This window comes from Taudactylus pleione, unplaced genomic scaffold, assembly GCF_031769625.1.
Source record: "Taudactylus pleione unplaced genomic scaffold, aTauple2 ptg000112l, whole genome shotgun sequence".
Taxonomy (NCBI): Eukaryota; Metazoa; Chordata; class Amphibia; order Anura; family Myobatrachidae; genus Taudactylus; species Taudactylus pleione.
Window position 1 is genome coordinate 295212 of NW_028284514.1, and position 14765 is coordinate 309976.

General features: G+C 47.7%; 2 protein-coding genes across 3 annotated transcripts in view; one reads left to right on the forward strand and one right to left on the reverse strand.

The window, feature by feature from the left end:
• Positions 1-9259, forward strand: part of LOC148525137 (ras-related protein Rab-35-like) — a 191745-nt gene extending 182486 nt beyond the window's left edge. For both annotated transcript variants that reach the window (XM_088471172.1, XM_088471173.1), the window contains exon 7: positions 7749-9259. In XM_088471172.1, the coding sequence (XP_088327298.1) occupies positions 7749-7874 (126 nt within the window). In that variant the 3' untranslated portion in view covers positions 7875-9259. The remainder of the gene's footprint in view (positions 1-7748) is intronic.
• A 22-nt stretch (positions 9260-9281) lies between these two features.
• LOC148525138 (integrin alpha-X-like) overlaps positions 9282-14765 on the reverse strand; it is a 435626-nt gene continuing 430142 nt past the window's right edge. Inside the window, exon 27 of the mRNA XM_088471180.1 lies at positions 9282-9392. Within this exon, the coding sequence (XP_088327306.1) occupies positions 9282-9392 (111 nt within the window). The remainder of the gene's footprint in view (positions 9393-14765) is intronic.

Below are 14765 nucleotides of genomic sequence, written 5' to 3' on the forward strand. Positions count from 1 at the left end.
TTGCGGCTTTACCACATCAACAACTGATTGTGGTACCGGTTCTTTCACAAGATTCACCAAGATTCTAGATCCTTAGATATTAGGGCTCTTTGTATTTCTGTGGAGAGGACTGCAGCCATTTGTAAAGCAGGCACTCTATTTGTTTTGTATGATGCTATCGTCCTGGCTATGCAGCCTCCAAATAGTTGCTGGCCTGCTGGAGTTGTCTGACCTTCAGACAGGCGGATATGGCATCTAGGGAGCCTCTGTCTTTTTTATTACAGAGCATTCCTCTCGCTCAGTCGATTCCTCGTGGGCGATTGCTCGCTGAGTTTTCCATGGAGTTTCTTTGCCGAACGGCTACTTGGTCTGGCCGGCATATCTTTATTATGTTTTATAGATTTTACATGTTTGCGGCCTCTGCAGCGCAGTATGGCCGGTCTGTTTTGCAGGGTTTTCGGTGCTTTCCCGCCCGTGATGGGAGCTCTGGGACGTCCCCGCTGTCTGAAGCCTCCAGTGTCCCCTAGTGGATGAAAGATTTTGGTACTTACCGATAAATCCCTTTCTCTGATTCCATAGGGGACACTGGACGCCCACCCTGCGCTATTCCTTCCTGCCAGGGTTGGGGTCATTTTATGTTATGACTATTAGAGAACTGTTTGATGTCTCTTGTTGTCTTACTGTTATTTCAACCTTTTCTTATGTTCTGTGTACTGGCTTCACCACCTCCTCCTCTTCCATTTTGCATTTTCTCGGCTCCCCTCGGTTCCAGTTTCCTAAGACTGGTGGTTGAAGGGGGGTATAGAGGGGGAGGAGCTAGTCACACTTCTTAAAATTTAAAGTGCCAGCTCCCACTTAGCACCGTCTATACCCCACTGTCATGGAGCCTCCAGTTTCCCCTATGCTATGGAATCGGAGAAGGGGATTTATCGGTAAGTACGAAAATCCTGTTGTCTTTTCCAACATGACTGTGCCCCAGTGCACAGAGTAAGGACTATAAAGACATGGCTTGATGAGTTGGGTGTGGAAGAACGTGACTGGCCCACACAGACCACTGACCTCAACCCCATTGAGCACCTTTAGGATGTACTGGAATGGAGATTGTGAGCCAGGCCTTCTCCTCCAACATGCCGAGAGGCATTATAGTGTTATAAAGTGGCCGGGTGGAGTTATGAAGTGGGGCACGGTTATGATCGGCAGAGCTATGTATGACCGGTCAGTTTGCCTGACCGTTCCGCCAGCTGCAGCTATCGCTATCGACAGCTGCAGCCTGGTGATGTCCTATCCCCACGTCAGGGACAGCGCTGTCCCTGCTGCGGTGGCTGCCGGCTCCAGGGCTGCCCACGACACTTGCGAGATCCCGCGCATGCTCAGTAGAGCCGGGTGGGAGTGATAGACAGCACTAGACTGCTGCGCTGTGGTCTCTAGCTGTGGTCACCACTCCTCCGGTCGATGAGATGTACATACGTTAATGCTTCATGCTTCTCCTCGGTAAAGAGGCGAAGCAGGTGGTGTTATAGCGGCACAATACATACATGATACATATGATGCAACACAGACGCTAAATGAAGACAGAAATACATGTCTGGGAATCGCTACCCGTGGCGGAACGTCAACGTTTTACCAGGTGTCTCGCGCCATATGGCACAAAAAGGACGGAAGTATGAGGACAGATCTGTATATAGTGACCAGAGAGATTCCACATTAAATGTTCTGCTCTCACCAACACATACATAGATCAATTATCAATTTCTCTACAACAGGGGGAACCAGCCCTGGTCCTCCAGAGCTACCAACAGTGCAGGTTTTCCAGCTCTCCTCACAGAATCGCAAGTGAATTAATTAGCTCCACCTGTTGATCTTTTCAAATGTATCAGTGAGTAATGACTACACCTGTGCACCTGCTGGGTGACCTGGGAAATGTGTCAGTGAGTAATGAATACACCTGTGCACCTGCTGGGTGACCTGGGAAATGTGTCAGTGAGTAATGAATACACCTGTGTTCCTGCTGGGTGACCTGGGAAATGTGTCAGTGAGTAATGATTACACCTGTGCTCCTGCTGGGTGACCTGGGAAATGTGTCAGTGAGTAATGAGTACACCTGTGCACCTGCTGGGTGACCTGGGAAATGTGTCAGTGAGTAATGAATACACCTGTGCTCCTGCTCGGTGACCTGGGAAATGTGTCAGTGAGTAATGAATACACCTGTGCTCCTGCTGGGTGACCTGGGAAATGTCAGTGAGTAATGATTACACCTGTGCTCCTGCCGGGTGACCTGGGAAATGTGTCAGTGAGTAATGAATACACCTGTGCTCCTGCTGGGTGACCTGGGAAATGTGTCAGTGAGTAATGACTACACCTGTGCTCCTGCTGGGTGACCTGGGAAATGTGTCAGTGAGTAATGAATACACCTGTGCTCCTGCTGGGTGACCTGGGAAATGTGTCAGTGAGTAATGACTACACCTGTGCACCTGCTGGGTGACCTGGGAAATGTGTCAGTGAGTAATGACTACACCTGTGCTCCTGCTGGGTGACCTGGGAAATGTGTCAGTGAGTAATGACTACACCTGTGCACCTGCTGGGTGACCTGGGAAATGTGTCAGTGAGTAATGATTACACCTATGCTCCTGCTGGGTGACCTGGGAAATGTGTCAGTGAGTAATGAATACACCTGTGCTCCTGCTGGGTGACCTGGGAAATGTGTCAGTGAGTAATGATTACACCTGTGCTCCTGCTGGGTGACCTGGGAAATGTGTCAGTGAGTAATGATTACACCTGTGCACCTGCTGGGTGACCTGGGAAATGTGTCAGTGAGTAATGATTACACCTGTGCTCCTGCTGGGTGACCTGGGAAATGTGTCAGTGAGTAATGAATACACCTGTGCTCCTGCTGGGTGACCTGGGAAATGTGTCAGTGAGTAATGACTACACCTGTGCACCTGCTGGGTGACCTGGGAAATGTGTCAGTGAGTAATGATTACACCTATGCTCCTGCTGGGTGACCTGGGAAATGTGTCAGTGAGTAATGAATACACCTGTGCACCTGCTGGGTGACCTGGGAAATGTGTCAGTGAGTAATGATTACACCTGTGCTCCTGCTGGGTGACCTGGGAAATGTGTCAGTGAGTAATGATTACACCTGTGCACCTGCTGGGTGACCTGGGAAATGTGTCAGTGAGTAATGAATACACCTGTGCACCTGCTGGGTGACCTGGGAAATGTGTCAGTGAGTAATGATTACACCTGTGCTCCTGCTGGGTGACCTGGGAAATGTGTCAGTGAGTAATGACTACACCTGTGCACCTGCTGGGTGACCTGGGAAATGTGTCAGTGAGTAATGATTACACCTATGCTCCTGCTGGGTGACCTGGGAAATGTGTCAGTGAGTAATGAATACACCTGTGCTCCTGCTGGGTGACCTGGGAAATGTGTCAGTGAGTAATGAATACACCTGTGCTCCTGCTGGGTGACCTGGGAAATGTGGCAGTGAGTAATGACTACACCTGTGCACCTGCTGGGTGACCTGGGAAATGTGTCAGTGAGTAATGATTACACCTATGCTCCTGCTGGGTGACCTGGGAAATGTGTCAGTGAGTAATGAATACACCTGTGCTCCTGCTGGGTGACCTGGGAAATGTGTCAGTGAGTAATGAATACACCTGTGCTCCTGCTGGGTGACCTGGGAAATGTGTCAGTGAGTAATGATTACACCTCTGCACCTGCTGGGTGACCTGGGAAATGTGTCAGTGAGTAATGATTACACCTGTGCACCTGCTGGGTGACCTGGGAAATGTGTCAGTGAGTAATGATTACACCTGTGCTCCTGCTGGGTGACCTGGGAAATGTGTCAGTGAGTAATGAATACACCTGTGCTCCTGCTGGGTGACCTGGGAAATGTGTCAGTGAGTAATGAATACACCTGTGCTCCTGCTGGGTGACCTGGGAAATGTGTCAGTGAGTAATGAATACACCTGTGCTCCTGCTCGATGACCTGGGAAATGTGTCAGCGAGTAACGAATACACCTGTGCACCTGCTGGGTGACCTGGGAAATGTGTCAGTGAGTAATGAATACACCTGTGCTCCTGCTCGGTGACCTGGGAAATGTGTCAGTAAGTAATGAGTACACCTGTGTACCTGCTGGGCGGTCTGGAAAATGTGAACTGTTAGTAGCTCTCGAGGACCGTGGTCGGCTACCCCTGCTCTAGATCCCTATAGAGCTGCCAATGACATATAGAGGCCATCCCTTTACTATTCTGCTCTATGTGGGTACCACTGATATGATATACAGTGCATCCGGAAAGTATTCACAGCGCTTCACTTTTTCCACATTTTGTTATGTTACAGCCTTATTCCAAAATGGAATAAATTCATTTTTGTCCTCAAAATCCTACACAGAATACCCCATAATGACAACGTGTAAGAAGTTTTCTTTGAGATTTTTGCAAATTGAATAAAAAAAAATAAAACTCAGAAATCACATGTACATAAGTAGTCACAGCCTTTGCTCAATACTTTGTTGATGCACCTTTGGCAGCAATTACAGCCTCAAGTCTTTTTGAATATGATGCCACAAGCTTGGCACACCTATCTTTGGGCAGGTTCGCCCATTCCTCTTTGCAGCACCTCTCATGCTCCATCAGTTTGGATGGGAAGCGTCGGTGCACTGCCATTTTCAGATCTCTTCAGAGATGTTCTATCGGATTCAAGTCTGGGCTCTGGCTGGGCCACTGAAGGACACTCACAGAGTTGTCCTGAAGCCACTCCTCTGATATCTTGGCTGTGTGCTTAGGGTCGTTGTCCTGCTGAAAGATGAACCGTCGCCCCAGTCTGAGGTCAGGAGCGCTCTGGAGCAGGTTTTCATCCAGGATGTCTCTGTACATTGCTGCATTCATCTTTCCCTCTATCCTGACTAGTCTCTAAGTTCCTGCCACTGAAAAACATCCCCACAGCATGTGCTGCCACCACCATGCTTCACTGTAGGGATGGTATTGGCCTGGTGATGAGCGGTCCCTGGTTTCCTCCAAACAGAACGCCTGGCATTCACACCAAAGAGTTCAATTTTTGTTTCTCATGGTCTGAGAGTCCTTCAGGTGCATTTTGGCAAACTCCAGGCGGGCTGCCATGTGCTTTTTACTAAGAAGTGGCTTCCGTCTGGCCACTCTACCATACAGCCCTGATTGGTGGATTGCTGCAGAGATGGTTGTCCTTCTGGAAGGTTCTCCTCTCTCCACAGAGGAATGCTGTAGCTCTCACAGAGTGACCATTAGGTTCTTGGTCACCTCCCTGACTAGGGCCCTTCTCCCCCGAACCTTCAGTTTAGATGGCCGGCCAACTCTAGGAAGAGTCCTGGGGGTTCCGAACTTCTTCCATTTACGGATGATGGAGGCCACTGTGCTCATTGGGACCTACAAAGCAGCAGATATTTTTCTGTACCCTTCCCCAGATTTGTGTCTCGAGACAATCCTGTCTCAGAGGTCTACAGACAATTCCTTGGACTTCATGCTTGGTTTGTGCTCTGACATGCACTGTCAAGTGTGGGACCTTATATAGACAGGTGTATGCCTTTCAAAATCATGTCCAATCAACTGAATTTACCACATGTGGACTCCAATTAAGCTGTAGGAAGATCTCAAGGATGATCAATGGAAATAGGATGCACCTGAGCTCAATTTTGAGCTTCATGGCAAAGGCTGTGAATACTTCCGTACATGTGATTTCTTAGTGGTTGTGTTTTTTTTTTTTGTTATTAAATTTGTAAAAATCTCAAAAATACTTTTGACACTGTCATTATGGGGTATTGTGTGTAGAATTTTGTGGACAAAAATGAATTTATTCCATTTTAGAATGAGGCTGTAACATAGCAAAATGTGGAAAAAGTGAAGCGCTGTGAATACTTTCCGGATGCACGGTAACCTGGTTGTGCTGGCTCAGGATGGAAATTGGTCTGTGAGAAATGCGTTCCTTAGGGGTTTAAGGCCGTATAAAGGGAATGCGGGAGGTGATATGTGTAGGAATAGTTGCACTGATTTCGGAAACCCGGGGTATTGGCCATTTATTATTCCTAGGACATCAATGGGTTACTGTGGGGGGGAGTGTTCAGAGTTTGGCCACTAGATGGCAGCAATAAGCTGTGTATATGGAGTATATGGAGCTGTATACTGTCACCATCCCCTCCTGTAAGCGCTCTCTTCATGTCACACTATAGATAACTCGCTAGGAACACGGCTGATAGCGACTATTTGCTGGGTGCTTACTTGACAGTACGGTCTGCGTAGGGGTTAGCATTGCTGCCTCACAGCTCCAGGGTCATGAGTTCAGTTCCTGGTCAAGGGACTATATGTGTGGAGTTTGTATGTTTTCCCCGTGTTTGCGTTCTTCCTCCGGGTGCTCCGGTTTCCTCCGACACTACATAATCATACAGGCTGTGTATATTGGATTCTGCCGAAAACAAATGACCCCTAGTGTGTGCGTCCGTGTGGTAAGGAATAGAGTGTAAGCTCCTCTGGGGCAGGGGCTGATGGCAATGACTGGTATGTTCTCTGTAACGCGCTGCGGCATATAATAGTCACAGAGTGACCTCCCTGATATTCTGGGGTACAGTACCCTCTTGCTGCTGCCTCGGATACTCTGATTGTTCATCCCTTAGGGCTGAATGTAATGGCCGCCATTTGCGGGAGCCAGCTTTGTTTTGCCCATAAACTACAGATGTAGCTGCCGTCATCGTTGCAGCAATGCGAGCGCACAGCGTCACGCATCACGGCATAGCGCAGCTCTCGCCGGGCTGTGACTAGGCACGGCCGGCGATCTCCCCATTGAAGTCTATGGCGTGCGCTAGTAGCGTTATCCATGCCGCGATGCACTCTCATAGCGGCAGCGATGACGGCGGGTACATCTGTAAATGCCGCTTTAAATCTGCGCCGGCTCCCACAAATCATTGGCGATTTATATTTGTCTCTGAACATCCGCAGCTCTGTTCCTGCACCAAATTCCTCTCTGTTCCTGAGATCCTGACGCTGCGACATTGCTGCAATAATCCTGGTTCTCCGAGAGACGTAATATCAGACAGGGAAGGGATTGTGTGATGTGCGGAGGCGGAGGACACAGTGTCCATTATATCCCGCTACAGCGGGGGCAGGGAACGCCGATTGTTCACACATCATTCAGAGAGTAATTATGTACAATGTATGTGTGTATGTATATAGGAAGTGTATATAACCTGTATATGTGTATTATGTATCTATCTGCATCTACAAGTGTGTGTGTGTGTGTGTGTGTGTATCTATCTATACACAGCCATGGCCAAAAGCTTTGAGAATGAGTATCGGGGTTTTCACAAAGTGTTTCTGCTTCTGGTCACCATACAGTCACTGTACCCCAGGTATGTCACCGTACAGTCGCTGTACCCCAGGTATGTCACCGTACAGTCACTGTACCCCAGGTATGTCACCGTACAGTCACTGTACCCCAGGTATGTCACCGTACAGTCACTGTACCCCAGGTATGTCACTGTACCCCAGGTATGTCACCGTATAGTCACTGTACTTCAGGTATGTCACCGTATAGTCGCTGTACCCCAGGTCTGTGTATATATGTGTGTGATGTGTACGTGAAGTGACAGCAGCCACAGATGGCGCTGAGCGGTGTGAATACATAGATGTCCGTACACTGAGAGCGGGAAGTGTCCCCCGGTCGGTGACCCTGAGTGTGGAGTAATTGCTGCTTCGTTGCGTCCTCTGACTCACGTCCGTTACATGTGCTTTGCCTTCAGATGTTCCTGTCTGTTACACGTCTGGTCCTGAGGATGAAGAAGGACAACCAGGCCAAGCTGCGGCCCAGCGAGGTGGTCACCATCAGCAAGACCAAGAAGAAGCCGCACGTGAAGCGATGCTGCTGAGGCCGCGCCTGGACGAGCGGACGTGGACTGTTATGTGAGAGCGGATTGTTTGTGTCCTTCCATCGTACACAAAGTGACCACGGTGTGCGCGGGGAGCCGATCCCTACAGGATCCCTGCTGTATATACAATGTATGGGACCGTCTTCAGGCTGCAGCCAGGCCTGGTGTATTGTTATGTATATCAGGGGGGGGGGCAGTGTCTAATACAATACAGTAATAGGGAGGGGGTGCTGTGACGTTACAGGTATAGCAGAGGGGGCGTCAGTATGTGTATGATGCTAGTGATATCTGTATGAGGTCTTTACAAGCATTCTGTAGCAGAGACTGCAGTAGTGCGGGAGGTGTACTGAGTGTCCTGGGCATGGATAGTACAGGAATAGCAGAGCTGTGTGTTTGTGTGCATGGTACAGATTGTGTGGGGGTATATCAGAGCGCTGTGTGTGTGCACGGTACAGGAGTAGCAGAGGTGTGAGTGTGTGGGCAGCACAGGAGTAGCAGAGGGGTGAGTGTGGGGAAGGTACAGGAATATTAGGGGGTGAGTGTGTGGGCAGTACAGGAATATTAGGGGGTGAGTGTGTGGGCAGTACAGGAATATTAGGGGGGTGAGTGTGTGGGCAGTACAGGAGTAGCAGAGGGGTGAGTGTGTGGGCAGCACAGGAGTAGCAGAGGGGTGAGTGTGTGGGCAGCACAGGAGTAGCAGAGGGGTGAGTGTGTGGGCAGCACAGGAGTAGAAGAGGGGTGAGTGTGTGGGCAGCACAGGAGTAGAAGAGGGGTGAGTGTGTGGGCAGCACAGGAATAGCAGAGGGGTGAGTGTGTGGGCAGCACAGGAGTAGAAGAGGGGTGAGTGTGTGGGCAGCACAGGAATAGCAGAGGAGTGAGTGTGTGGGCAGTACAGGAATATTAGGGGGTGAGTGTGTGGGCAGTACAGGAATATTAGGGGGTGAGTGTGTGGGCAGTACAGGAATATTAGGGGGGTGAGTGTGTGGGCAGTACAGGAATAGCAGAGGGGTGAGTGTGTGGGCAATACAGGAATATTAGGGGGGTGAGTGTGTGGGCAGTACAGGAATAGCAGAGGGGTGAGTGTGTGGGCAATACAGGAATAGCAGAGGGGTGAGTGTGTTTAGCAATGACAGCACCTCAGACCTTATTGTGTGGGATACAGAATAGGACACTGTAGTCTCGATAATTAACCACATGTATAGTATCTTTTATTGACCGCCATCTTTAACCCAACCCAGTGCTTCACATTGACCAATCAGACGAGCCCCACTTGTTTCTCCCCTGATAGTATATTTATATATATGTATAACAATTCCCTCTGTATGGATATATAAAGCTTATTTTTGCATCTAACTGAATAATAGACAATAAAGAGACATTTTGTATGTAAGACTCCTCTTCTTGCCATCACTCCTGCGCTCCGCTGGTCTCTGGCTCGCCGGCAGTCTCTGCGTTTTCTACGCTCTCTTCTGCGCTCTCTTCCAGCATCTCCTTATACTGACGCTTGAAGAACCCAATCTGTCGGTGGGGGGAGGGAGTGTCAGTGATCACATTCAAGATATCGGTTCCCCCATTAACATAACCCATTGTCGTTCTCCCCAACACAAGGAGCACAGGAATGAATTACACAAGTAATACAAGAACTGGCGCATTTTGGAGCTTCCCAGGTGAATCTGTCAGTCTCTCATCTGCTTTCCTTATGTACAGTACGAGGGTTGTTCAAAAAGTAATGCCTAAATGCTCACAACTCAAATTTTATTATACAGATTTGAAAATTTGCAGTAAAATACTTTGAAGTCTTAGTAACAGAATGACTCTACTCAAAAAATTCACCATCTGCCCTCGAACATTTTCTCCACCTCTCAACCCAAGCTGTGAATCCACTTTGGAAAAATTCCAGTGGTTGGTGTGTGACCCAGGAACGTATGACATTTTTAACAACCTCTATGTCTTCAATATGTTGACCTCGGAGACAGTATTTAAGAGGTCCAAACAGATGAAAGTCAGAAGGGGCCAAATCAGGACTCTATGGTGGATGTGGCATTAATGCCCACCCCATTTTGGCAATGGCAGCAGATGTTGCCATCGAAGTGTGAGGTCTGGCATTGTCGTGGTGTAAGATGACATTTGACAGTGGAATTGTTGACCTTTTTTTGCGGATGGCTTCTTTCAGCTTCTTAAGTGTAATAATGTATCAATCACTGTTGATTTATTGGTTTGCTTCCAAGTAATCGATGAGCATAACACCTCGGCTATCCCAGAAGACTTTGTTTAAAGATGGCTGTGAATTAAACTTTTTTGGCCTAGGTGAACTTGGGTGTTTCCATTGCTTTGATTGGGCCTTTGTTTCTGGGTCATAAAGGAATACCCAAGTCTCATCTCCTGTAATGACATTTTCCAAAAACGTCTCAGGGTTGGCTTCAAAGTTGGTCAAAAGGTCATTGCACACTTCCACCCTCTGGGCCTTATGATCCCTGGTTAATTGCTTTGGAACCCATTTAGCACACACTTTACGATATCCCAAATCATTGATTAGTGTTTTTACAGTGCCATGGCTACATTCATGTTCATCACTGATATCTCTGATGGTCACACAATGGTCTTTCTGAATCATGGCATCGACTTCGTAGGTTTTCTGCTGTCACTGCAGTTGATGGTCTGCCACCACGAGGTTTGTCGCACATGGACGATTCTACCGATTGATAACACTTCATCCACCTTCTCACATTGCTATAGTCACTTGGACGCTCACCATACACTGTTTTCAGTCTTCTGTGGATTTCTGTAGCACTGCAGCCTTCTTTTTCCAGATATTCAATGACTGCTCTTTGTTTCATCTTGGATTCCATGGTATTTCTTGGACGACCTAAACAAAAATACATATATAGCTAGCAGACATATTAATCTACAAACTGACCGTTGCAAATAAATATTGCATATTATTTCAGAGTTATGAGCATTTAGGCATTACTTTTTGGACAACCCTCGTATGTTCCAAAACTGACGCAACCTCATAGGTGTATAGTTCTGATTATTAATGTAAATTGATATCTGATACAGAGTTATACTGGAATGCATGACAAAGAGCACACAATCTAATGTATTCCCACTATGATAGCCACACGCCGTACTTATGTCACGTTTGGATGTTGTGACATGTTCGCAATCGCTTAATGCTTCTTTGATTAGAGCTTCTCCCAGCGTTATTCCAGGGTCTGCTGTCTGCTCCTCAGCTTTACAGAACCAAACCTGGTTTATCTGCTGACTGGTTCATCGGATTTACTTGTAGACAACAATAACATTTAACCTTCAAGTTTAAATGGCAACGTTAAATGCTCTTCGCGAGACGTCAAATAATCTGGTAGAGAGGATCGTTTGATGGCTGGAGGAGGTTTTATAGTGCTAAATAGGGGGTTAGGATTGTATTCGTTCTCCATATGTTGTCAAAATGGCATAGCCATGGTGGTTGTACAGGGAGATCGGAGTCTTGTGGGAGTAGAGAGAAAACAACGGTCACTGAGTTGGGTGGGGTTGAGGGTGTGCAGGAGATGAGGGTGAGGAACCGTGTGCAGAACGGACAAGTTGCAGGAGTATGGAGAAGCAGCCATCAGACTTCGCTGTGAGTAGATCACTTGTGTAAGGGGAGAAAAAACCAGGTAGGTGGCTGCTTATAAGTCACTTCAGGGCTGGATTCTGAGTCGTGCACACAGTAGCAATGTCTACGCGAATGGCCTACAAACTCCTTCCCATGTGTAGATCCGTGCGGCCTAATGTGCACTGCTGAATGCAGATTCTCCATTATTGGGAATCTGCACATGCACAGCAGAACGAGTCCTCGTGCGCAAAGCGGCAGCAGTGATTGACAGTCTGCTGCCATTTGTGGGCGAGGAGGGGGCATCAACGACCTCTGTTTACCAAAACAGCGGTGGTAGTTCACAGACAGCGATAAATCTCAGCCTTACCCAGAGTTCTCAGTAGAAACAAGCTAGAACCAAGTGGAGTTACAGATACATGGAGTGAACTTGCGGACAGGTTGGAAGTGAGAGTGCACCCTTTTGACCTTTACCCCTAGAATTAGGGCATCGGGATTCAGTGCAATACAGTAATGGTGACTACGTATTTGGAGATCAGGGGAAAATGCTGCTATAGAGGATGATACATATAACTAGCATGACCGTGAATATCCCCAAGGAATTTAGTGTCAGCTCTTGGGTAACAGCAGTGATGTACTGCTATTTGTTATTTAAACTGATAGGAGTGTGTTGGAGGTGTTTAATAAAAAGTGGGCCTTATAGGGGTATGATCTGGTGCCCATTACTGTACCAACTGTACTGTCCATTCACCTTTTAAACTTGTGCATACAAGGTGCCCCAGGGTTAAGAATGTCAGCAAACTCGGAGATTGAGGGGAGGGGGCAGTGATGGCCTCTGTTCACCACAACAGTTGCTGCCATTGGGGTGAGGAAGAGAGGTGGGGGGGACAGGATCTCTGTTGGTTACACTGAGCTTTCCAGGCCTCTTGTCCCATCTGTGACTGCTGGATTGCATGACCCCATAGTTCCTCAGCTAGCCAAGAATCGCGCAGATGATCAGATGCTGCGTCCAAAGTCGCAGCTTGGATCATTAGTGCATGCAGGAGCCGTTACTCCTCATTACCAAATTAGCAAGGACGGAATTGCTAAGCTGCTTGTGTGCGGCTTTGCAATTCTGTCCTTTGCTGAATCAGGCCCTGAGACCCCCACTTTCAGCGCCTGTGCATGCTGTAATACCAATTAGTGCGTCCTTATATGCCGCCATCATTAGCACCATCAAAACTTGAACCAGCCTTATGGCAGCAGGTGCAGCGCCTCTATCTGCCCTTGTCTGTGTCCATGAATGCAGCTGATGTCACTGAATCGCCTGCGACACTCCCATGACACGCCCACTGAATGGCCTATTTTTGCGTGCAATCCTAGCCATCACGCCCATCACATCTCTGCCACCTTTCTGATGCCGCCTGAGTGGATAGTAACCGCGCCTTCATGCGTACGCTCTGTGCGACACATGCGCTGTCCCGGTTTGCAGAATCTTCTGCTCATGCACAGTTACAAATAACTGCTCAACTGAACAGCTGGATTGCAGGGGGCTCTGCATCAGGCCCAAGGGGTATGTGTGTAAACAGAGCGGTAGCTGAAGAAGGAGACACCTTAGCTATCTTAGGAAACAGGGTATTCCTGTAATTAGATGGTATTATTGGGCAAGCGCAGTCCACCCACCAATGGACTGATACACAAACTATCGGGTTGGCGTATGTCTGTATTGTGCCCAATGTTACATACAGTGAAAATATAAAATGTTCATTCCTAAACCTCATTCAGTAGCGCTGTCAGTGTCCTGTAAATTACTAGATACTTCCACTGACAAGTTACTGTTACCAGCAGCCATCTCTCTGGATTAAACAGTATGCTTAAAACAAATCAATATTTTAAAGACTTACAGTGCATCCGGAAAGTATTCACAAGGCTTCATTTTCTGTTACAGCCTTATTCCAAAATGGAATAAATTCATTTTTATCCTCAAAATTCTACACACAATACCCCATATTGAAAATTTGTAAAGTTTTTTTTTAGATTTTTGCAAATTTAATAAATACTAATAAAAAAAAAAACACTAAGAAATCACATGTACGGAAGTATTCACAGCCTTTGCCATGAAGCGCAAAATTGAGCTCAGGTGCATCCTGTTTCCACTGATCATCCTTGAGATGTTCCTACGGCTTAATTGGAGTCCACCTGTGGTAAAATCAGTTGATTGAACATGATTTTGAAAGGCATACACCTGTCTATATAAGGTCCCACACTTGACCAACACTTGAAAGTGCATGTCAGAGCACAAACCAAGCATGAAGTCCAAGGATTTGTCTGTAGACCGAGACAGGATTGTCACGAGGCACAAATCTGTGGAAGGGTACAGAAAAATATCTGCTGCTCTGAAGGTCCCAATGAGCACAGTGGCCTCCATCATCCATAAATGGAAGAAGTTCGGAACCACCAGGACTCTTTCTAGAGTTGGCCGGCCGTCTAAACTGAGTGATTGGGGGAGAAGGGCCCTAGTCAGGGAGGTGACCAAGAACCCGAGGGTCACTGTCAGAGCTACAGCATTCCTCTGTAGAGAGAGGAGAACCTTCCAGAAGGACAACCATCTCTGCAGCAATCCACCAATCAGGCCTGTATGGTAGAGTGGCTAGACGGAAGCCACTTCTTAGTAAAAAGCACATGGCAGCCCACCTGGAATTTGCCAAAATGCACCTGAAGGACTCTCAGACCATGAGAAACAAAACTCTCTGGTCTAATAAGACAAAGATTGAACTCTTTGGCGTGAATGCCAGGCGTTATGTTTGGAGGAAACCAGGCACCGCTCATCACCAGGCCAATATCATCCCTACAGTGAAGCATGGTGGTGGCAGCATCATGCTGTGGGGATGTTTTTCAGCGGCAGGAACTTAGAGACTAGTCAGGATAGAAGGAAAGATGAATGCAGCAATGTACAGAGACATACTGGATGAAAACCTGCTCCAGAGCGCTCTTGACCTCAGACTGGGGCGACGGTTCATCTTTCAGCAGGACAACGACCCTAAGCACACAGCCAAGATATCAAAGGAGTGGCTTCAGGACAGCTCTGTGAATGTCCTTGAGTGGCCCAGCCAGAGACCAGACTTGAATCCAATTGAACATCTCTGGAGCGATCTGAAAATGACTGTGCACCGACGCTTCCCATCCAACCTGATGGAGCTTGGGAGGTGCTGCAAAGAGGAATGGGCGAAAGTGCCCAAAGATAGGTGTGCCAAGCTTGTGAAATCATTATCAAAAAGACTTGAGGCTGTAATTGCTGCCAAAGGTGCATCAACAAAAGT